Source organism: Protopterus annectens, chromosome 2.part0, assembly GCF_019279795.1.
Source record: "Protopterus annectens isolate FY-2018-M chromosome 2.part0, PAN1.0, whole genome shotgun sequence".
Lineage (NCBI taxonomy): Eukaryota > Metazoa > Chordata > Ceratodontiformes > Protopteridae > Protopterus > Protopterus annectens.
Genome location: NC_056728.1, coordinates 566,436,741 through 566,462,165, shown reverse-complemented (window position 1 = coordinate 566,462,165; position 25,425 = coordinate 566,436,741). Strand labels below are relative to the sequence as shown.

Sequence of the window (25,425 nt, the reverse complement as noted above, 5' to 3'; positions counted from 1 at the left end):
TTTTTTGAAGAGGAGAGATGATTGGCAAGTCCAGGTCTGGGATATGCAGCATTTGTACAGTAATTTGCCAATGGTTCTGTTAGGTTTATAAGTGGTAAGTAGTGCTTGATCCGTGCTATGGAAAGCTCTAGCAGGGGTATAAAGGGACAGGAGGTTGGACAGGGATGGACAGTTAACAGGTTTATATAGGAGAGAATGTGCCACTTGTAGTTGTGAGAGCTGGAGTAGCTGTGGGAAATGAAGCCACTGCAGTTTTTTAAAGCAATACAATGATAGGTTTTTGTAGGGGAGATTGCAGGGAAATCTAGCTATGCAGTTGTAAGTTTGGTTAAGAGATTTGTTTGGATGTGTGTGAATATAGGAAAAGCACAGAGTAGGCAGGGGAGGAGATACATTTGGGCAAGTGTGATCTTAGCGGTGTTGGACAAAAATTTTTGTGTATAAAGTAACCCTAGTTTTTGATTTCCAGATTTCAGGGACTGAGGATTCCTTGATGGAATGGTTAATGAGAACAGAGACAGGGTAGTGATAGAGTTGGCAGCAAGTTTAAGAAATTGCGGGGATAGGTTATTGAAGGAGGGTGAGCATGGTTTAAGTCTTGAGAGAAGAGGTTTAATGTAAGTTGTGGAAACAGATTTCAGGGAGAAGACAGGTTGGGAATGGGTAGTTGAGGGGGTTTGGGTTTGTGTTTGGCTGCCTTCAGGGGTTAATTTCCTGATGGAGTCTATAAGTAGCCGTTTAGAAGGGTGGCCGTTTCAAGATGAGTATTGGTGGGGAAGGGGTTTGGGGTACTGGAATTTCCAGGGTGTAGTACATTATTCATGGTGTGAAAATTTTTTGGGGTTGGAAAACTGGGTGGCTTGGGCTTCCTGACTGTATTTTGTCTGGTCTGGCAAGATTAGCTTTTTTTTTTGTAAGGTTTCTGAGTTCTTTATATTTCTGGAGGAGAGAAGGAGATTTTGATTTAGACCAGAGTTTCCAGGTTCCATGCTGGAAAGTGTATTTTTAGAGAGCCACGGGGTGGGACTGGATTTGATTCTAATTTCTCTAATGGGAGCTAGGGTATTGAGTACGTTTAGTAAGATTTTGCTGAATTCAAGAACAGCATCATTCAGAGGGAGGTTGTACAGGAATGACCAGTTAATCAGGGAAAGTTGGTTGTTCAAGGTTTCTACATTCAAATTATACAGGTTATGGCAATTCCTATATTGGTGGTTTTTTGGTGTTTGACGAGGCAGTCTTAGTATTGAGATTGGGAGGTGGTTACTTAAAGAGTCTGATAAGGTGGTGGGTTGTTGATATTGATTTGGGTTAGAGGTTAAGATCCAGTCAAGGATGGAGCTAGAGTTATTATGTATGCGAGTGGGAGAGATAAGCTGAGTGAAACCATATAGGTTAATAGTAGAGCTGGGGGAGTTTGGAGATGGCTTATTCCAATCTATAATAACGTCTCCCAGTATGATAGTTTCATATATGTGTTGGGAGATCCAGGATGGGATATTTTCAAGAATTGGGATGTTGTTACTGCCTGGGGGAATGTAGACAGATACTATGGCTATTTTTTTTTTTTATGTGGATTAAGGTGGTAGTTAAGGAGGAGTAGTTATGCAGGGGAGAAATCTGGGATTGGTAGGGTAAAGGGGGACAGGCTGAGATGCTAGGAGTATAGTATGGCAACACCTCCCCCTTTCTTAGACAGTATATCATGCTGGCATATGCCGTACTTGGGGAAGTAAAATTTCAGAGTTAGTAATGTGAGGTTTTAGCCATGTTTCTGACAGAGTGATAATGTGGGGGGAGTGGTGGGCAACCTATGCATGGAAATCTGTTATTTTGTTGACAAGACTTTGTAGGTTTAAAGAGTAGAGAGATAGGTATTTGGATGAGGGAGTGAGAGGTTGGTGCCTATTGAGTGAGTTAGTGATCTTTGTGTTTGTGGGAGGGGATGGGACCAGGATTGGGGTGGATGTCCCATCTGGTAAGAGTGTAGTTGGAAGTTGTATAAATTTGGTAAAGAAAAAGTGGTAAGTAGAGAAAGAGTGGTAAGCAGTGGGTTTGAGCTTGTGTTTGTGAGAGGGGGGGTGGAAGTTTGCAATACTTTAATTTATAAAGCTGGATGGAGGAGATATTAAAAAGGGAGGGGGACACTGAGAAGTACAATGATGAAAAGAAGGGTGGAACTGTATGGGTAGCTGTTGGTGATGTGGGAGGGTAATATAGGGTAGTGTGGCAAGATGTCAGCCCAGAGAGTAGTAGTAAGACTATAGATAGTAGCATCCTGTTTCCTTATGTGGTTAAAGTATGTAGTGAGGGGAGTAAGACTGGTTTTGTGTGGTAAATAACAGAAGATTAATATAAGTGGTGAAGTTGATTGAGTAGAGGGTGGGGAAGAAGTTAGATGATAGTACGAAGAGTGATGGTTCGGGAGAGGATGAAATAATGAAGTTTGCTGGGAAGAAATAGAGTAGAAGAGAAAAGAAGTGTACCGGAGAAGTGAACATTAGTGTTAGTAGAGGGGAAAATTGTGACTGGCACTACTGTGCTGGATACACAGTGAGGATGCGACATGGTAACAAGATAAGCTTAATAAAAGGGGAGTGGTGGGATGGTGATTATGGGATAGTGGGAGGAAGGAGGATTGCCCTTTTGCTGGCGGATAAATATAAATGTAGGGTATACAGGGGTGGGAATGGGGGTAGCTTAGGGGAGTGGAGTGAGCCAGAGCATAGAGAGGTTGAACGGAGCAAGTTTGCACGAGTCTCAGAGAGCTGTTTTGTGATGAAAAACTATCACGTATGCCAGGAAAAACAAGCCTGCAGAGGAGCCCGTAAGCAGGTAATGTAGTTGAGCCAGCAGACCAAAGGGCAGAAAGACTTGGAAATAAATAGGACAGTACATGGGGTCTTATTGAGAGAGGTAAGAAGACCTGGGGAGAGATGTACAATGTAAGACAATGAGGAAAGGTGTAAAAATAGTAAGCCATAAAATAAACTAGGAGAAATCTAATACCTGAAAGTATGAGGGTCGAAACCAGACAGGGAGAAGACTAAGTAACAAGGGTCCAAAAGCGTGGGGGATAAAGGCGACAGGAAGTATTGTAAGGACGTGGAAACAGGGGCAGAGACAGAAAAATTAAACTGTGTTATTAGATAGGGGTACGGGCAACTGTCACTCCTCGTAGCGTGCTTCCTCACAACTTAACAAAGAGAAATCGAGCAGTTTAAGAAAAACCTGCACTGTCTTGGGTAATTAAGTTAGAACATACTTTGTTTCAAAAATAGATAAATAGTTTCTTTTATTTTTTAACGTCGGTCTTGCAAGGGACTCAGATGCAGTGTAGAAGAGCAGAGTAACAGCAGGAAAAATTTAGCTGGACAGCTACGGAAAAAAGAAAAATGACAATAATAACTCATTCACTCCAATGGAGCTCAGGAAGTTTGTACCATAACTTCCACTGGGGGGAGCCGAAGCCTTTTGACAGAATCAAATTATGTCCTCACCATTCAAACAGATGTTCATATCTCTGCAGCCATACGGATTATTAAAGAAGTATAAATGGCAAACTCTTCAGCCCAAACTATTTTTATAGTGGTAGTATTCTTTAGGTTCTAGGTCTTAAACCAAATTTTATAAGTCACAGTACAGATATTTTGTAAACAACTTACAATATCGCAGCAACCCACTCAAGCTACACACATACTGTCAAGCAGCATTTTATTCATCTATCTGAGAGGTTTTATTTGAGGCCATGGAGTTCTGTCTGTGTCAACTGGTTGTTGTGATATTTAGAAAACTGTGTTAATATCTCCTTATTTGCACTAAACAGTGGTCAAATATTAATGCAGTTGAGTTTATCGTGTAAGCTTTAATATGAAATATTTTAAAACCTTGTACATATAATGGTTTTAAAATCATTGATACAAATATGAACAAGCAATATTTGACGCCAAGAGACGCCAGTAGGCGTTAACTGTACATGCACCTGGAGGCATCAATCGGATGTAATGAGTTGAATGTTAAATCACAAATGTGGTGCAATTAAACTAATGGTAACACCACAGTACCTTGCTCGTTAATTTGCCTGAAAAGTGAAATAGAACATAGCAACAGTAACATAGTACAATAACAGCAGTTCCACTACGACACTAAGCTCATGGGAAGGTGCAAGAAGCAAGTTCGCAGGGACAAGATGTAAAGATAATTTGAAGGGGAAAGGAAGGGTTGAGAGAGTAAAAACTATGAACTGCTGAGCAGGAAATCTATACAAATATAGCTCTAAACTAGCATAGTAGCAGTAGTTCTCCAAAAGCAGCAATTATCAGCCAAAACGAATGTTTCATATTACAGTTAGAGGTACCTATGTTAAAAATAATTCAGCTATCGACTATAAGCAGAAACTTTAGCGCTAGCAGTGAGGTGGCTGATTTAAAGAGTTAGACTCGTAATGTGAAATGCGTTGGTTCCACTGGTGTGTAAAATAACACACAAGTTTTTATCCTTTACAATACAGTAGTAATGGCATACAAGGTGCATGCAGTTTAACTAGAATTCAAAAATACACTGCTTACATACAATGAAACAGTACAGGTCAGTTACGCAGTTAACAAGTATCTACACAGTTACAGTAGTTTCACTAGTATCCCAAAAAAATAACAGCATCTAAACTCAGTACAATTTTGTTCAAAAATATAAGTAAAAATAACCAGAAGATACAGTTTACTTACTACATGAGCACGCTACCATGGAGGACGTATTGCAACGAGAAAGTAGTTTGAAGCAATCACCCATTCCCAAACAGTCACGGCCTCTCTGCAGAGTGGGTAAGAATGGGATCCCCCCTGCTTGTAGATGTGCCATACCACGGACAAGCTGTCTGTCAAGATTGCAACTGTCCCCAGAGGAAGGCAGCCTTGAAAGGCTTGCAACATAAGGAGAAAAGTCCACGTTTATGCAAAATTTGGTCTCTGTAGGGCACCATGTGCCTTGGACCATGCTTCCCTGAAAATGCGCCCCCCCCCCCCCAACAGGGAGGCATCCGTGGTCACCATGGCCAAAGGAGAAGGGGAGGAAAAATGGCCTGCCTAGATGAAGATCGTTTGTGACGCCTGCAAACTTGAGTAAGTTTTACCAGTCCACTGGAGAACTCGCATGAAGAACCAGGTTAAGGGCACCAGAAGGATGGTGGCCGACGTGGAACTCAAGGCTATGTGAACTACATGAGTTAGAGGAAATGGCATGCGCAGTGGTGATGCCAAATGGCAGTGCTCTGAACTGGTAATGATCGACTGCAAGTGTAGATTTCTCCTGGAGAGCCTGTTTATTTTGATATGATAGTATGCGTCCTGGAAATCCACTGAGCACATCCAGCTGTCCCTGCGCATGAGCAGCATAATGGACGGCACCATAACCATGCAGAACTTCATTTTCTTGACAAACAGATTCATACTGCTCAGACTCAGTATGGGTCGAAAGTCCCCGGTCTTTGGCACCAAAAAGAAATGTGAATAAGTTTTGTATTCTCATTGTTTGGCTGGGACCCGCTGGATGACTCTTTTGTCTAGAAATCTTTGTACTTGTAGCAAGGCACTCTCACCCTGACTGGGTGGCACGTTGGGAAGACTCTCTCTGGTGTGGGTAGGAGGAAGAGAAAAGGGACTATAGTAACCTTTGGAAATAATGTAACGTAACACCCAGGCACTGTTTGTTATATCTGTTCAGGCTTCTTTGTAAGGATAGTCTGCCCCAGACTGCCTCCAGAGTAAGACAGTTGGGCAGTGTTAAAAGGGCTTGTCAGGGAAGAGTTCTCTAAAGCCCTGGTTCTGTGGATCCCCTCTCCCTCTGGGGCAAGTTTTCCACTGAATCCTTCCCCTTTGTCCCTAGAAGAGGATTCGTCTTGCAAATCAGGAAAGGCTTCTTGGTATTTGCAGAACCACATCATCTTCCTGCTCTGTTGGTTCCTGGAAAAGGTCCGTTGGGAGGGAAGAAAACTTGATCCCTATACAGCAGATAAGATCTATCTCCTGTAACAGTTTCCTTAACCAACAGTCCAAACAAAGTGGAACCGTCAAAAGGGGGGCTAATGAACAATGCCTTGATGTGGTCTGCAAACCCACATTGTCTCATCCAGGCATGTCTCCTAAAGGCTATGCCTGAACCAACCACTCGAGAGGTTCCCTCCACCATGTGGGAGATTAGCCTAATCGAGGAATTAGCAGTAGAAGCCATAGTGTTCAGCTGTGTGGAAATCTTGTAGTTTTCCTCCAACAGCGATTGCATCAGAGAGGTGGAAATTTCTTTCACCAAGTGTCTCTGGAGAATTGTGAAGTGTGCCAGGTAATTCAGTGCTCTCAGTGAAAGAGTGGCTCAGCCATACACTCTCTTCCCATGCCTGTCCAAAGCCAGAGACTCTTTGTTCAAGGGATGAAGAGTAGAGCTCTGTTCAGCGAGCTCCATCTTGGTGGCTGCCGACATCACAATAGCATCAACTGGGGCACCTTTCCTCCAGAAGGAAGGAACCATGGGGGGAACTAAGGTACTTATTGTGTCAGTTACCTTCTAAGCCCAGCAGGCGATGAGTTCAATAAGTACATCTGCCGATGGGGGTCACCCAGGATACAGATGGTCCCATCCCGAATGCCTCTAAGAACACAGACTCCTCTGAGGAAGGGGGCTGGAAAGACCATCCACCCTTTTTCTTTCAGGATTTTTAATACATCTCCAAAGGAGATATTGTTGGGTGGAGACTGGGGGGGACCCCCTTTGTCAATGCAGATGTCTTCTGTTAAAGACTCCAAGGGGGAGTCAATGTGCTTCCTCTTGCACCAACGCTTCCGGGAAACCTCCTCTGGGGGATACTTGGGGGGGGGACTCTGGAGACAAGGGAACCCCTTGCTGAGGGGTTGACTGGAGGATCTCCAGGAGGGGCTGACCATGGACTGGATGGATGGGAGCAAGGCTTTGATCCACAGAGAATTGGGAAGGGTCAGCTGGAAGGACTGTGTTTCAAGGCATTGAGAAAGCCCGCTCTGCCACCTGGAATGCCGAAGATGCCAGTAGAAGCTGCCCCCCCCACTCTAGAGGCCAAAGCCCCTTAGGGAGAAAGAAACAAGGCCATCCCAGATCTGAGATCACCAGAGAGCACCAGGCCCAAGCTGTTGAAGGCCAAGGCTCTGAGAAGATCGGAGCCAACACCAACCCCCAAGGACCAAGGCTCTGAGAAGATCGGAGCCAACACCAACCCCCAAGGACCCGGTGTGGACTACTGCGACTCCAAAGCAAAGCAGATTGGAAGAGGAGGCCGAGACACTGGGGTCAAGGCCCTCATGGATCCAGCATGGGTCAGAGAAAGCAAAATCCTCAGCTGGATCTGGGTTTTGAAGAAACTCGTCATCTGATCCATATCAGAGTGAGAGAGCCGAGACGATTGAGAGGACAGAGAAGAATGAGTTGACAGCAATGGTGACAGGATTGGCCAGGCAGTCTGAACAGGGGAGGGGGATTTGTTCTGGTGCGAAGTATGACTCCAAGACCTATGAACCAGATGGGCGTGACTCAGGGTCCGCTCCGGAGAGAAGGAGCTATGGATCCTTATAACTTCCAATGGCTACGAATGGCTGCTTGGACCAGAGGTCAATGGATCCTGCAGGGCAGAAGGTTTGAATGGTGCCGACTCACCATGATCAGAAAGACCTCTCAGATCAGAAGAGAAGCGAGGGCAAGATGGATCCAATGGGAATGGATCTGAAAGCTTGCTTCACTTTTTGGAAGCAGAAGTCCTTGGGAAAGTAGAGGGGGGACGCTTCTTTTAAGGAGAAGTCTGGACTCCAGAGGAGGGAAGAGCCCCTCTCAAGATGAACTTATTCTTCTCATCAGTGAGGGCCCAGAGACTGAACCTTGAGCAAATGTTGCAAGGCATCTCCAAGTGCCCTAGACCCAAGTAATAAATGTACCTCTTGTGGGCATCAGATTGGGGCCCACAAGAGGCACAACTCTTAAAATCAGAGAAACCACAACAATGCACTCAGACACGGAGAGAGAGAATTCCAAAATTTTTTACCTAACTGGAGAGAGGCTCATAATCGCGTGGGTCTGTAATGGCGCAAATGAGACATGAGGGTTTGAAGAGGAGTGAGGCATCATGGGAGAGGGAGGAGTTTGAGGCTCAGATCGTATGTATGAAAGAAATGTCAGAGTTGGATCTGAGGACAGATCTAAAGACCCACTCATGATGCATAATGAAATGGACATAATCAGATCTTCCCAATAATTCATACACATTTCTATGTCAATCTAGTCATGTACCTCAGCCATTGCTCTGTCACTCAGTCAAGTGCTTCAATTATGTACTCAATGTCTGGGTCAAGTGTGAATGTTTTAATGTACTGCTATGGATTTGTATATTCATGCTGTGTATTCTAAATCCATGTTGAGCCTGAAATAGGTCCTGATCGATAAATGCTCTAACCTAATCAATAACTCAACACAATAATAATAATGCCACTGCAAAGTCATTACATAGCGTCCAATAAAATTACTCCAAGTAAATGATTCATCTTAAAGTACCCACTAGCCCGACATGTTATGTAGAAGATAATGTCATCTTTCTTTCTTTAAACTACTGAATGGCTGCAACCTCCACAACAGGAGCAGGATATACGGGAAATAGTTACATAATTTGTAATATGAGCATTTCAGCGATGCAGCTGTTTAACTTCTGCCCTTAAAAGAATACTTTGAGAACAGAATTAATCACATCTAAGGGACTTGAGCTTTGATCCTGCAAGCAAGAAGTGAAATTCTGACAAGAATAGTCACTACAAGCCCAACATATGCAGGAGGCGCCACTACAGTCTCCAACACTTTGATAAGCAAATCCTGTAAAACCTGGATGGGAAGGGTATAATCCTAGGGAGCAGACTCTCTGGCGCAGAGCACAAGCACTTTGCCTACAGTGGAGTACTGCTCCAAACAAACTGGATGGGAGTGGATATGCACCAAAATAGGTAAGGGGTCAGACACTCTCAACACATCCATCTAAGTGGTCGATGGAAGTGCAACTCTCACACAACTCTTGTCAGAGAGCAGCACTTTTTAACTTGAACCCTCAGTACCTTGGGAGAAGCTTGCTACTTGCGAGGCATCTTGATTTCATTCTCTTACGGTGCTCTGGCAATGGCATCAGACCGCACAATGGACCCAGGTGCTGACCTATGTGCAGGGTACTGTCCACAGCAGGTGCACTGAGAGAGGTGAATTATGTTTTCAGCTTTTTTCATCTTCTCTCTTCCAGTGAGAAAGCTGGGCTCAAGGTCTGACTTAACTGTTTCAGTCTGTGCTCTGGTCCCAACCAACATACAAAGTGCTAATTGTGTGTCTTGGCTCATGAACTAGTAACCAAATAAAGATTTTAAAGGCTTGAGAGCTTAAGGCATTGAGCACTGAAAGTTTTCAAAGACAAACCTAAGGATAAAGCTCGAAATTGTACAAGTAGCTGAAAAGCACTGAGTGGCAAAGGGGATGGGCACTCTCTCCTACCCCAATGAATGGCCTCACCATACATATCTGTATGTACCTGAGCAAACTACCAAAGGAAAATTCAGAAATGCCCCTACAAGATACTTGTAGGAAAATTATCCCTACATACTGCAGAAGGCTTCCAAAGATGGACTGATGTTGTTACTTACAATTAAGAAAGTAGGCACTAATAAGAGTTTTTCTGCAGTCACTTAATGAAAGCTTATCTACCAGTGCTCTTGTACATATGCCATCGGTTAAGTGAGACTACCTAGTTAAACTAATTGCCAAATATGTAAATAAATGAATGAAACATCTTACATATTTGATCAATCTTGTAGCGTCGTACCAATCAAAAGCCAGTGTGACAAACAACCCTTTATGATACTGCCTATATCACACTGTCTTTCATTCCAAATGGGCAATCACAGTTTTGCCTGCATGTCTGTTGTTCTCTTTTGTAAGACATTACAGCTTTGCAAAGCATATGGCATGAGATGGTTTTACTCGATAGCTTTTGTTTGAAAGCGGGCATCATTTGGACCTGTATAGGGACTGGAATCCCACTACAACAACTCCATTACCTGACTTGTTTCCCTTAATGTGCTAATGTAACCAGTGTCAAACGGTGTCACTCTTCCACATCACCTAGGAAGGCAAGGTCTTCAATGCCAAAAATACTGTCTTAAATCCAGGCAAGTGACTGATGCAGCTCAACTATCCTTACACTGTCGTGCACCTTGTTTATCGTTATGGCTATATATCAGTCAAGTGTTAGTTTATTTACTATGCTTTGCACATCTAAAAATACCTTTTTGTTATTCAACTTGATCTTGAGATCCCCACCACATCCAGTAAGAAACAAAAACATTCCAATCCACCTTCCCATAAGAAAGCATAGTTGTGTAAAATCTTACCATAATGGTTCACAGTTATAGTATTCATTACATTAGGGATCCTGCCAAAGGTGGCACAATGTACAGCCCATAAACTAAACCTTTAGGTTGCTTTAAGGTATGCCATGTCACACATATGCTCCTTGCATAATATAGGGCATAAAGGTGATGTCCGGACGTACCATGTTCAGAACTGAGAGCCCCAGTAGGACTGCCAGTCCAAGGAAAAGAAAAGGTAACCTGTAAATCCAACAGTAAAATGGACCAGGGAGTGGAGGGAGTGAATACTTCAACAGTGAAGAGAAGGACATCTAACATTATGGTAAGATTTTAAACTGTACTATGCCCTTCCATTTCACTGTTGCAGTATTCATTACATTAGGAAGAGTGCCAAAACTCAGAAGAAATCAGGGATGAGGAAGGACCAGCAGAGCCCTCTAGGAAGCCATGAAGGATGGCCCTAGCAAAACCAGCTCTAGCTCTGGAGACTCCACCCAACTTGTAGCTTTTGGTAAATGTATGCACAGAAGTCCAGGTAGCTACCTCAATACAGTTAGTATCCAAACCCTTGAAAAAAGCACAAGAAGCTACAGCCCTAGTAGAATGAGCCTTAACAGAATAAGGAAGGCTCTTGCCATGAAAGGAATAACAAAAAGAAATGGCTTTGGAGATCCAAGAATAAACTGTTTGCTTGGATATTGTGTATGCACATCCAAAGTGTGTAGCACCTTTTCACTGGCAGATTGCGGAGAAGGGAAAAAAGTGGGAAAATGAATACACTGATTAAGGGCCAATTCATTCACCACACTGGGCATAAAAGGAGGATTACTACACAAGAACATCCTTTCCTTATGAAACACCAAAAAAGAGGACAAGCCATAAGGGCCTGAAGCTCAGACACCCATCTGGCAGAAGTAAGGGCCAACAAAGAAGAGACGTCTAAAGAGTAATGTTGCAAGGAACCTGAAGCTGCAGACATAAAAAGAGCAGAGTCAAAATTTTCCAAAACAAAATTAAGATACCAGGGAGGAGTAACAGGCTTCATGGGAGGCCTAATATGAAGGACGCCTTTTAGGAATTGTTAGTCTCAAATCTAGAAGCTAAGGAGTGGGTAAAGGCAGACAAGCAGAGATAGCTGATAAGTGGGGGCCTTAACAGAAGAATAAGCCAATGCAGCATTGGGCAAGTCACACAAGAGAAAACCAAAGGAACATACACTGAAAGTGGATGCAGGTTATGAGAAAGATGCCAACCAGAAAACCTCTTCCATTTGGGTAAGTAGGATTTCCTAGTACTGGGCTTCCTGGCCTCCTGCAGGACCCTAAGCATGTCCTCAGAAAAAGGTGACTATGTGGAATCAAAGTCGTATTGTCCACAGTGTCAGCTGAAGAGTGGACAGGTGGGGATGAATGAGAGATCCCTTATCTTGTGTGAGGAGGTCCAACCTGAAAGGTAACTTGTGATGGTTGCCCTTGGCTAAGTGCAGAAGAAGAGAGAACCAATGCTGTCTCAGCCAAAATGGAGTCACCAACAAGATTTTGGGAGCACCCTGCTGAATTCTGAACAGGACGTTTGGAATGAGGGGGAAGGGGAGGAAAAGCATAAAGAAACATCCCCTTCAAAGAAAAAGATATAGCACCCACCTTCCAAACCAGAGGACCTGGGACTCTGGCACAAACTAGAGGAAGTTTTCTGTTCAGAGGGGAGGCAAAGAGATCTATTTCAGGAGTACCCCACTGGTAGACAATGTTCATAAACCTATCCCTGTGAAGCATCCGTTCATGGGATTAAGTTAAAGACCTGCTCAGAGTGTCTGCCACAATGTTTTGATCTGAGGGAATGTAAACAGCCCAAAGAGTCACCTGACACTAGACAGCAAGATCCCACACCAGGAGTGATCTAGTTCCCCCTGTTTGTTTACTTACCACATCACTGTGGTATTGTCTGTAAATACCATGCGAGGTCCTGGGTAGAAAAGAGGATGAAAAGCCTGAAGTGCCAGCAGAAAAGCTGTCATCTCTGACACGGATATGCTCATTCTGTTGAAGAGGCAACCACACCCCTTGCACCTTTAGGGAGCTGAAAGCTGCTCCCCATCCCATGTCTGAGATATCTGTGAACAGCTCTTAAGAGGGAAGAGGGGGATGAAAAGGGAGCCCTGGATTTAGAGACAACTGCTGGATTTACCAGTGAAGTTCCTTCTTGAGACAAGGTAGAAGAGGAACGACAAATTCTAGGGGATATGCACGTTAAAGTCAAACTGACTTCAGGAACCACAAACTTTCTCATTCTGAGTTTGGCCAGGAGTAAGGGGATGGTGGATGCTGTGAATTCCAGAGTTCACAGAAACTTCCTGGCTGTAATAGAGGCCAGAGGAAAAACAGTTTGAAAGAAGGAAATGAGTGCCAAAGCCTTAAAAGGAGGCAGGGATGCCAGCAAAGGTGCCGTCTGAATCCTGCACCCTAGAAAAACATGGTCCTGAGCAGGAGACAGAAAAGACTTTTTGAAGTTTACTGTGAATCCCAGGCTTTGCAGAAGGGAAATGGCTAATGAAGATTTTGCAACAGGATCTCTGGAAAGGATGCCTGAAGCGGGTCTATATTAGAACCACGAAAAGTCAGTTCAGCGAACAGCTTTTACATAAAAAATGCAGTTTGTCGAACTCGCTCTCCCCCTCACACTCCCCGCTAATTATATATACTAACTCCGAGATCACACTACAGTGTGGAAAGGGCAAATTTTCCAATCTTCACTGTACCACAATCTCACTAGAACAGTTTGCTGAACAGTACTTTCAATGTAAAATGCCGTTCGCTGAACTGACTTTTCGTGGTTCTAATATAGACCTGCCTGAAGCAGAAGATCGTCCAAGCAAAAAAATAGTTGGATACCCTGAATCCTGCAAAAAGCAATCACAAGAGCTAAGCATTTCATGAATACCCTTGGGACAGCAGGAAAGACAAAAGGCAAAGCAGAGAAGTGAAAATGCCAGGAAGCAACAGAGAAGTGTAAAAACTTCCTGAAAAGGGGATGGATCGGAATATGGAGATAAGCATGCTTGAGATCTAGAGACACCATGTAGGCAAAAGAGGGGAAAAAAGTCTGAAGGGACAACATTCAAACGGAGGGAAACTTCAGAAAAATGTTTAAATGAGAGAGATCTAGAATTTCCTTTTCTGGGTACTAGAAAGACCCTGGAGTAAAACCCCTTCCTCCTCTGGGGAACACCGACCTCCTGAATAGTACCCTGAATCAAAAGGTCCCAAAGCACCTCCGGAAAGAAGAGGAGTTGCTCCTGAGGGGGCTGAGAAACACCCATAAAAGGGGGTAGGGATTTCCAAACCATGAAATACCCCTGACAGGATTCCTGGGTCCTGTCCATTATTTGAGTAATCTGTAGCCAAACAAGAAGAGAGTGAGAGATCAAAGACAAAGAGGAAAGCAGCTGGTAATGAACAGGACAGTTAAGCACCTGGTTTACCTGAAGAGAAGACTTCTGAGGTGAGGCACTGAAATCTGAGTAGCCTTAACAGGAAGAGCCCACTTGCCACCTTTTTTGCCCTTAGGAGGGTGAGATTGCCTGCGAACAAAGGCTGGCTTACTGGGGTAGTTTCTCTGAAACTTAGGCACAGGAGAAACAAACACATGTTAAAGTTCCTGGAAAGCCTTGCCCTTACCCTGAAAGGACTTATACCAGCAGAGGCTTCACCAAACAGGTATTATCAAAAGGGGCAACTAACAACTTAGCCTTAATATCAGGCAAAGTTTGAAGCTGAAACCAAGAATACCTCCTCTTCACAGACCCAAAAGCAGCAGCCCTAGAGGAAGCATCTGCTGCATCATAACTACACTTGATGGAATGCTGAGACACCTGGAAAGAAGTCCCCAAAATAGAAACAGCAGAAGTTTTTCCCTGAGCGTCTTGAAAATCAGAAATCACCTGACAAGACTGGGACAGGAGAGCCAACAAGTACCTGGATATATGGGTCTGATAATTAATGGACCTAAAAGTCAAAGTAGCAGTGGTGAAAACCTTCTTGCCTAGGCTTTCCATGGTCCTGCTACCTTTATCAAAGGGCAGTAACTTGAGAGAAGGAAGCAACTGAGAGAGCTTTTCAGGGGCTACAGACACTATCGAGAGGTCGTTTCTTGGGAGCAGGAGCTGAGAGTCTGGAGCCTTAGAAGCACTGTAAAATGCATCCAGCAAGGCAGCCAAACCAAGGGGAACAGCAGAAGGTTTAGCAGAGTCCATCTACAGCAAATCCTAGTATTTTTTATGTACCTCAGAGACCTGAGCACAATCCTTTTTAAAAAACTCCATCATCCTGGAGATTGTGTCCACAAAAGAAATCTCTTCAAAGAGATTATCAGGACTGGCAGATTCCACTTCCTCTGACCCATATTCCAAAAGAGAGGGAATCTGAGAAGGGTAAGCAAGGGATTCCTCATCTGAATCCAGCGCCTCCCTCAGAGGAATCCTGTTCCCTGGGTCTTTTTAGGGGAGTAGAGGATGAATGGGGCTGGAAAGGAAACTCCCTTAGGAGGTTTCAATGCATTCAAAGCACTAAACAAACCCTGAGTGAAGGCCTGCCATTCCCTCTGTAGATCCTTAGCAGCAGGCAAAATCTGTTTTAGTCTTTTGCTTTTTCTTCAATGGGATGTCTGCCTTATAAAATTTGAAAAGCTATGACCCAGGACGGCATTCAATAATGGTAGTAGGAACGACTTATCTAATAACAAAGGAATATCCCTAGGCCCTCAGAAATAATCAGCCATGGTTCTCCTTAAGCATCCGAAACACACATCTGCAAATCCTCCTCGGACGTGCTTAAAGTTGGATCCCCACTGACCTCTAACCTGGTTGTGGTAGAGGAATCCAATGACAAAGCCAGGTGCACCTCTGGGCATTCACCTACCTCGGGAGAGACATCCAACAGAGTCTGAACAGCAGAAGATTCCTTTCTAGGCTTCTTGGCCTTCTTCACTGACGGCTGTCCCTTGGGGTGGGAAGTACCCTCCATTGTGTCTTTCGCAAGAAGCTTAAGATGCTGATTTTCAAAATAAAGCACTACAGATTCTATTCTGAAGGATTTTAGGTATAAAAGCCTGACAAATGTAAGATGACATCTGGTCGTGAAACAAACCTAGGCAAAAAAGACACTGGTTAGGCAGTCTTTATTACAGATCTATCTCCTACACTGGCATTTACCCTTGCCGGATGACATGAAACGTCACAAGCAACAATAAAAAGGATAAGTAAAAAAAAAAAAAAAGAACCCCAACAGGGCACTTACCTGTAATGGCTTTGTGAACCAGCAACAGAATGGGTGTTCAGACAGACGATCATGTGATGGCATTTGGACTGGTGGCCAAGTTGTTCTGAGGAAGGTATGTCCGGATGTCACCTTTATGCCCTACTCTACTGCAAGGAGCATGTGTGTGATGTATGGCGTACCTTAAAGCAACCTAAAGGTTTTGGTATACACGCCAGACATCCAGCCGCTTTTGGCAGGGGATCCCTAATGTAATGAATACTGCAACAGTGAAATGGAAGGACATCTTTACCGCCATCTCAAAGAGCCAGGATACAGATGATCCCATCTTGTTTTGTAAAAAGTTTTAGTGGTCAGTTATACACAAACACACGCATACAAATATAAATCTATATATTTATATCTATATATACATGCACACACACAGATTCAGGCTATTGTGCTAAGATCTTCCTCCAACATGAAATAAGAACTTCTAGATAACTTGGTGGTCTTGAACGGGAGAAGCTGCAACATCAACAGTACACCTCAATCAAAAGAGAACAACAAAAAGTTTCTCCATTTGTTGTTCAGCCTCTGTTCAGATAGCCCATTGATGCAGTATATGCTGTTCTCCACTTCCTTACTCACACTCTGTCCACTACTAGCAGCAATATTCCTGCAACTGTTACACATCACTGCAGATGTAGCTTTCCCTAAAACGATACAACCCCACCCCCACTGATTCAGCTCACTACTACCCAATGGCATTCTTGAATCAAGGCAATTTGGTAGTGCACATGGAAATGCAATCTCCTTGCTAGCAAGCAAGTATTTTTATCTTTTTTTTTTTTTTTTTTAAAAGAATAATCTAATTTCAAAAAGGCACTCATTGGGTTTCTAGCAACCAAATAATGAAAAAAGCCATCTCAACTGAATATCCCTCAAGTTGTTGTTCTTCTTTTGGCTTTTCCCGGTTAGGAGTTGCCACAGTGGAACTCCAGTCCGCTGACTGGCAGTAGATTTTTATGGTGCCGAGGTGCCAGCCCAACACCAAACCTTCAATGAAGGCACGCCCATTCATGCATGTCTTTCGAACGCCACTCGACCACAGGGAGGTCATGCAGACTCCACATAGAAGGCACTCCAGCTGAGAATCGAATGGGAGAACCTCTTGCTGTGAAGCGACAACGCTACCGCTGCACCACCGCATATTAGTAAACTGCAAAGAAAGTGATACAATTCCAGCAGCTTTTAATACCATACTGAAAAAATGCTAAGGAGGGTGTGGAGGATTAGGCCTCACATGCTAAACTTCACACAAAATAATGACTATCAAAAAAAGGCAGTCTTCTGGCCATGGTTCCTACTACCTGACAAACCGCCTCACTTTATTATATGCTATAAGCTCCCCTCTCTGAATATCTGTCAGTGAGCTATTCCTTCCAAATATTTCTACTGAGAGGTTTAAGGATGATCTGCACAGAGACATAATGTTCCATAATTTACGCTAAGTTTTATTTTCAAATGTATGCAAAGACTGCAAAATGCATGCTGCTAGCAAGCTACACAACAGACTCAGAGGGCTCGCTCAGCCTGTATCCAAAAAGATCCAAATGCAAAGTTTTGGATATTTAAATAAAACTTTTCCAAAGATTACACAATAAACAGACTACTGTAATTCCTATATATAAAACAGTTCTTATTTCGCACCTTGCCATTCAAGTGTGTGAAAGAAGTTGTTATTACTTGCATCACTAGTCTGAGGGGATTCTGGACTGGCACTTGTATGATCCTGCATGTGGTCCATCCTGGAGGATTCAGCTTCATACTGGGCCGTTGACCCAGGTTGCCTTGGCAGTTCTGGTTTACCTAGGAGAGGGGGAAAAAAAAAAAAGGGGGTTTGGAACTCATTCTCCAAAGTAAACAAAACACAAATTCCAACACAATTAAATTTGTACCAAAATATGACAATTTCTTGCTTTTGCTACTTGAACACTTCTGAACAAGTTACAATGACTTTTTTCTTAACACCAACATACTCCACAACAAACTTAGCCACAAACAAAAAAAGAAAAGGAATCTATGTGTGAAAGCACAAATTCATTTATAAGTAATGAAATGTTAAAGAACATGCATTTAGGCCATTAACGACTTTGCAGCCAGGGCCACATTACATAACACCATCTGCTCAGCATGCACTACACTAGAATTAACATATTTGCCCTCTTCATAAACAGTCTCAAGCTCCAAGTTTGGAGCTGCATGCAGTCTCTGGCACATCCATGGCATCCTCAGAAATTAAAAAGTTCCAAACTTGAGATTTTGTGCCCCGTCTGGCACATTCATGGCTTTCCTGCATCACTTTCAGGGGTATGAATGCCTAAGTGAATCACATTAATCAAAATGAACAAAGGTTTCATCAGGAAGAAAACACAAAGCCTGAAATAATAACCCCAAAATTAAATTCTTCTTCCATAGCAGTACCACACCATGCAAGTGTGAATGACAGCAACAGCAAGGCAGAGAACACTGCAGGAAGTCCTCCTGACAACCAACTGGTACATGTAATTGTACTTGTTACAGCTTACTTTAAGGAGTCGTCTGCCACAAGCTTATCACTCAGGAAGAATCTCAAGCAGTACTGAAATGCACACAACCCTCTCCTCCCCAAAAAAGAGACAACAGCCCTAAAAGGCAAAGTCATTTCTTCTTTCGGCTTTTCCCGGTTAGGGGTCGCCACAGCGGATCACCTGTCCGCTCATGATTGGCAGTGGAGTTTTACAGTGCTGAGTTGCCAGCCTGGCGCCCAACCTTCCGCAGAAGGCACACACATGCATACAGTCATACCTAGGGCCAATTTAGTGTGTCCAATCCACCTACAGCAGGTCTTTGGGATGTGGGAGGAAATCGGAGCTCCCGGAGGAAACCCACGCAACCACAAGGAGGACATGCAGACTCCGCAGACTCCGCACAGAAGGCACCCCAGCCGAGAATTGAACCAGAGAACCTCTTGCTGTGAGGCGGCAATGCTAACTGCTGCACCACCGCGGCCACCCTCCTTAAAAGGCAAAGTAATGAGCCTGAAAGGTAAAAGCCCATAAAAATCAGCTTTCCTAAGGAAAATGCTATTCCTTGAGTGAAGGCCCAAGTTACAAAAATGATACTTCTTGTTAAATGTGTACATTTCCCAGGTGGTCACAGCACAGATACTTGCAATGGGCACATTTCAGAAATGTATACTACAGGAAGCTAAACCCAAAGTGCATGCATTAGGGAAAAAAAAAACATTTATCATCCTTGTTACTAATCTAATCATAGCTGACAATCTATTTGGAAACACACTGTTCAGTGAATGCAACAGCCCACCTCACCAGAGACCAAACAAACAAACAGTTAATTAGGCATGCAAGGCTCAGTACCTAGAGAAGGTGGAAAAGCAACTAGCAGTGAACAAACAAGATATGAAGATGAATTCTCCCCATTTTAAGAAACAGCTAAGAAACATTACCTTATTAGTAAATGAGTCTTCAGTGAGCAAAGTTTCAACTTGTAACTGCTACTGAAAAGTACTGCCAACGTGGTTCCTACTTGCATGCCTGCAGTGATGCAATGAGAATGGTCTTTTCTCAGCAGCTGTGGAATCTGTATAAGTAAGGGTGGGTGGAGGCATAGCTCTTGGGAGTAGAGTAGGAGCTTAAATTTCTCTGCAAAAAATACGTTGTGTTTTGTTTTTCCAAAGAGTACAAGCAATATATATATATATATATATATATATATATATATATATATATATTTTTTTTTTTTGTAGGTTTGTGCTTCAACAAGCTGAAAATTGGGGAAAATGGAGTAAACTACTTAAAGCTTGAAGGGATTCAAGGTGAAAGAAACCACACTCCTTCTGGAAGACATAACCTGATTTTTATATATAACAGCATGGAGTTTAGAAAGGATTTTTTGATATGCAGCTGCGGCCACAATGGTCAAATACCATCCCCATCAGCCTTATGGAGTGCAGACTGACCAACAAGTATGCCACAATGGTCTAGAACACCTGCCAAAAAACACATGGAACAGGTAACCTGGAACTAAGAGCTACTTGGAAAGAATGATCCCCATGCCAAAGTGCACTGATGCTAGTACTGAAGGGTGATAGCTTCTTCCCATCACTAGCTAGCACAAACAATACAAAACGCTGTCTAGTCTGAATGACATTATCTCTAAACTTCTGGGAAGGGAAGTGGCAACTTCCTGTAAAAGGGTAAGATATATTTACCTGTACTTGGACTCGCTTTGCAATTTTTCTCAGCTGGTCATTGGAACAGAATGAACTTTTAGTCGTATGTTGATAATGGCTTCTTGTCATTAAAGCTCCCTTCCAGGCTGAATAGGTCACAGACCCGTGATCAGAAAACTCACAATGGACAGAAACAAAGCTGGTCATGCCTGGAAACACAAACCCCTCAAGACCACATAGATTTTAAAAATCTTAGATAAAAATGCAAAGCTGATATTAAAGAAACAAAATCAAGCCACATTAGGACCAAATCACATAATTCCATCTCACAACCATAACCATTCTATAAAAGCTATAAGCAATACAGCTTACTGTCAGAATAAGAAAGCTGTCAACTCAATGTGTGACAAATATGTTACACATCTTTAAAGACCTACTTATGACACATTCTCCCTCCAGACAGATTCCACAGCCCTCATTAACAATTTCAACCAATTACAACCTTATCAATACAGATGTGATTATATCACCTTAGAACTCTCAATCCCAGCTACTTCTACCCAATAATGCTGGAACTGCACATACTTCACTAAGCATATTCCACTTATTCAAAACCACTTGCTAGTACCTCACAACTCAGCCCATCATTTTACTTCCAAAAAGTACTACCAAATTCATTTCAGCCCATCATTTTACTTCCAAAAAGTACTACCAAATTCATATCAACACTCCTTGAATAACTGGAAGCTAAAAGCAACTCTAATAGACACAGTGATGCTAAAAATGGCAGCCAAGATACAAAGACAGCCTTAATCTTTGCTTCACCACAACTATTGTTCGCAACCTCACTTTAAACATTCCATCATAATTTCCATACCCAAAGCATCTCTACAAAGGACTACCTCACAATCTACATCCTACAACAAAAAAATTCAAAAGATTCCCCCACAGCTAAAAGTTAGACCATCTTAGTAAATATGTCACCGTGACACAAAGAAGGCTTTTGACAAGGACATAATCTTGCAGCTATATGCACTACAGCAGACCACATCTATTTAGCAAAGGGAAAAAGGATGTCATTTGAAAGTGTCACTCATCTTAATTATAAAAAAAGAACAAACAGAATATGGTCAAAGCTTAATAAACTTTATCAAAAACTACCTAACAAACTGAACATTCAATGTACAAACGGAAAAACCACATCAGCAGAAACTACCTTCTCAGCAAAAGTTTAATAAGGATCAATGCCTGGATCTGCACTATTTTCTCTCTTCGTCACCAGTATCAACACATTTAACCTCCATAACAGTATCGCCCTCCATGCAGATAACAATTCCGCGCACTTCAGGCACATCAAATATATCAACAGAAAATAAGCTACAAAAAATACTTTGGTGTTCTCTATCTTTGGCTTGCAAAACCTTACTTTGTAAATGCAAACAAAACTGCAGCCATGCTATCTGGTATACAAAAAAGATGATCAAAGCAAAACCTTGACATCTTAAGTCTTCCAATAATGTCCTTAAGCATAGTTAACACAATGAGCTTCTTCTAGGACCGGACAAAATCAAACCACAAATACAATCAATCCAAATGACAATAAAGACAAGAATAAAACTGAACTATCTTTATAAACAGAAATGAGCACTTTCATCTTAAAATCTCTCACATGGATAAGGAACTTCACCTTGATCTCCTTTAAATAACATTATTGGTCACATTACTAATCATGTGGACACCATATCTTTTTAGTTTCATTTTCAACACACACTTACAATCGATGCTTGTGTTTTATTCTTTTGCCCCAATGGGATTAATAACCCTTGCCACTTACATTCCTTAGAATATAAATCTGCCATACTACCACCATTTCCACTGTTGATAATAAAAAGTATAAACACAGGCATTAACTACAGGTGCATCAAATTTATGCAGTTTGGAAGGCTGATGAAGTATTTTATCCATCTATGAGAGAGATTTTTAAGATGAAAGCGCCGACTTCTTTTATGATTGGAGTTTTATTCTTGTCTTATCATTTGGATTGGTCATACTTATAGTTCAACAATACCAATATCATGGACTGATCCTAGATCCTAATCTACCTTTTAAAACTCAGAGAAATCATCACCTCAAAAACTAAAAGTCAGTTAAAAGGAGCCTACTTACCATCTCTAATCAGCTCACATGCAATACACTCGAGACCACAGCTAAAAATGAGTTAATACTAAGAATAGAATCTGCTCCTCTTACAGTCTTGTTCCATTCAACACACAATACCCAATGTCTTCAGAGCACTTTAAACTGCTATCTGAATATTTGTTACTCACTCCATACAGCTGGATCATCACTGTATTATCCTACAACAAAAATTTCATATACCCCTTTTATCAAAATTAACCTTTAAAATCTTTAACAAAAAGCTTCTGTCCCTAAAAAAGATTCTCATCAAAACCATCCCTTATTCACTATGACACAGATACAATATCATACAATATCATCCTCACACCCTCCACCCCCACCTTCACCCTCTCAATAAATGAAAAATCATTCCCTAAAACTACTCCAGCTAATTGGAACGGTCTTACAGCACAAAACAAGGAAATCTCGAACTGTAAAAAAAATCAAGAAAAATTACTGCATTGCCTAAAAGATAAATACAAATGCACTTGCTTCATAAATAATGGCTAACCTACATCTGCCTTTGGCCATTCAAAACATACCAGAAGACTATCAGGATCTTTCAAATCTGTCTCTAAGCTCATTATGAACTCTGAATTCCATATTTTGTAAATTACTTGACTATTATTAAATCAGACTCATTACTCACTTCTTATCCCACTTATACACCTTATATCTTACTATCTACTGGTTGTTCATACTTACTTTTTCAACCATGTATCTACTACGAAACAAAGGCAACAGCTCTTTAATATTACTAATAAACCGTTATACTTGGAAAACGCATAACTATATTTCAATTACTGCACAATGCTTGAATTGATGAAAAGCTTTTTTTTTTAATTTTGTTTGAATAAAGAGCTAAACAAACACCAGATTACTATGCTTTACCAAACATGGTATAGCAGACTAAGCTATAAAATTTGCAATTAAGGATTAATCTGGATAACTCTGAAATCTTAACTGCTTAAATATGATCTACAGCAACGATAATCTAATTCGAAGATGGAGGCGCCTTTGTGTGGCAGCGGCCTCGCCGGCTCCGGTTGTGCACTTTGCGGTTCTATGCTGTACTTGCCCGTTTTGTTGATGCCTGGGTCATTTGCCTGGTTGAGTATGCCTGTTATCCTGTTGTTTGCAGACGTGGTGTCCGTGTAGTCCCTGATGTGAGTTTTTTGCTTGGATCTTGTAATGTGAAGTATGCCATCAGTGGCGATTTGCTGGATGTGGAAGCGGAGGCCGAAATCTGTTTGCTGGTGCAATGCCCGGTATGGATTTTTGTGTGACAGAGAACCAGAACAGATTTTTTGGGGGAACTGATGATGGTGAACGGGGATGATGAAGGAAAGATAGTTGAGTGGTTGGATGTTGGGGTCTGTGGAAGTCTGCGGTTGTGAGGCCTGTTGGGTTGGATGGTTTGGTCTTGGGACTTGGATTGTTGATAATGGGATGTGGAGATGTGGCGATTCGAAGACTGAGCCTTTGATTGGAATGCTTCTGGTACTACAGTGGTGATGCGGCAGTTGAAACTTATTTGCCTGCGACTGGACTGGGACTTGGTTGTAGTTGGTGTTGGAATGTAAGACGTTTTGCTTAATGCTTCTGTAACTTTAGTGGCTTGTTCTGATGCTATTTATTTTTCTGTGTTATGTAAATGTCTGTATTTATGTTGCGCTTGGAGGAACGTAATTTCGTTCAACTCTGCACTTGTGTGTTACTGAATGACAAAGCTATTGCTGATTTCTAATTAACTGTACATTGCGATGTGTTATTTCAAAACTTTGTCTGTACATAGGATTCATTTTTTCAAAATGTCATTTGTACTTCTGCAACTGTGCCAGGGTTGTGGCTAAAAATGGTCCAATAACCAGCTCACACACCCAGCTAAAGATCTTCTGATCTTATGAGGGATATCATTCATATATACAATAAACATGTTCATAGGATTATAGGAAGTTACTAGGCTAATGGCCCTAGGACCCTTACAAGCCTACCCAAGTTCTACCCTTATTTCTACGATCAGCACCAATTGCCCCTGTCCAAGAGGGATACAAGGTGGAACCCAAGGGTGAATTTACGGTTACCCATCCAATTGTCCAGACTGCATCTGGAGACAGCCAATGAGGTGGCTCTGTTTGACATGAAGTGAGAGTCCATTCCAGAGGTGTGGTAACCTTTGGGAGACAAATCTGTCCCTCCAGCAGGCTCTATTAATGTCACATACCAGGTTAAGATCTTTAGAGCGAGTAACCCATGTACCATTTGACTTGCGGATATGCAGCATTTCCAGTAAAGCAGGGTCAAAGACTGCCTTACATGCAAGGCATAAATAGTCTATAGTGATTTCAGACAATCCACATAGGATAGACGCTGAAAACCTTGAAATTTTCTTGTGAGGAATCTTTGTGATCTTTCCAATTGCTACAGGTGCTTGGAAAGATACATATCAAAAGGGGCATTGTACTCAATTATTAGCCTGATGAGGGAAGAGTACAGAGAAGTTATAACTTCTTTTTTTTCCTGGAGAAAATGCCTTTACTTATGAGATGAGCAATATAGAATGCCCTTCTTACCACTGTGGAGACATGGTGATCAAAATTACGGTTGCTGTCAACCTGTGTGCCCAGGTTTCTCACCACTGAGTGTGTACTTAGGGTGTTGTTATTGATGTGGTAGTTTGCAGGAACAGCACACTTACCAAAAGAGATGGTAATTTTGCATTGAGTTCAAGGCCATGACTTTAACACCAATCATTTGTTTGTGTAAGACCCTGTTGTAAGATGTTGACATCATTTGGAGATTCTATGACTGCTCCCAGACTGCAGTCATCAGCAAATTTTGTCAGCCATAGACCTTTAGTTTTAGCTTGCATTTCACAGAAGTAGATTCTAAACAGTAGAGGTCCCAGGACTGATCCCTGTGGAATACCACTGGTTACAGGTCTGCTGCTGGAGGTGAATTCCCTTATTTTGACTATATGGGTTCCATCAGTGAGCCAGTTAGTGACCCATCTAACAATACAAGGGTTGATACCTAGCTGGGTGAGTTTGTCAATAATGCCCAAGTGGGGGATAGTGTCAAAAACCTTGGCTAAGTCTAGGTAAGCTGTATGCACAGATTTCCATTCGTCCAGGGTATTAGGCTGTGGTGACTTGTCTCAAAGACGTCCACCAGGTTTAACAGGCATGATCTCCCTTTGACAATTCCAAAATGAGTAGGGTCAAGTTTCTGGAGATTACCTATATCTTTGTTTAGAAGGTCCATGATAATTCGCTCCTTGTGGAGATGAGGCTAGCCAGGCTAACAGGTCTATAGTTCCCAGGGGCAATGGAAGCATCACCTTTGCAGA

The 25,425-nt window shown here is 42.3% G+C and overlaps 1 protein-coding gene across 2 annotated transcripts in view; it reads right to left on the bottom strand.

Moving 5' to 3' along the window:
* Positions 1-25,425, bottom strand: part of GAK (cyclin G associated kinase) — a 2,484,892-nt gene that overhangs the window by 492,930 nt on the left and 1,966,537 nt on the right. For both annotated transcript variants that reach the window (XM_044060934.1, XM_044060933.1), the window contains exon 20: positions 17,375-17,533. In XM_044060934.1, coding sequence (XP_043916869.1) covers positions 17,375-17,533 — 159 coding nt within the window. The remainder of the gene's footprint in view (positions 1-17,374; positions 17,534-25,425) is intronic.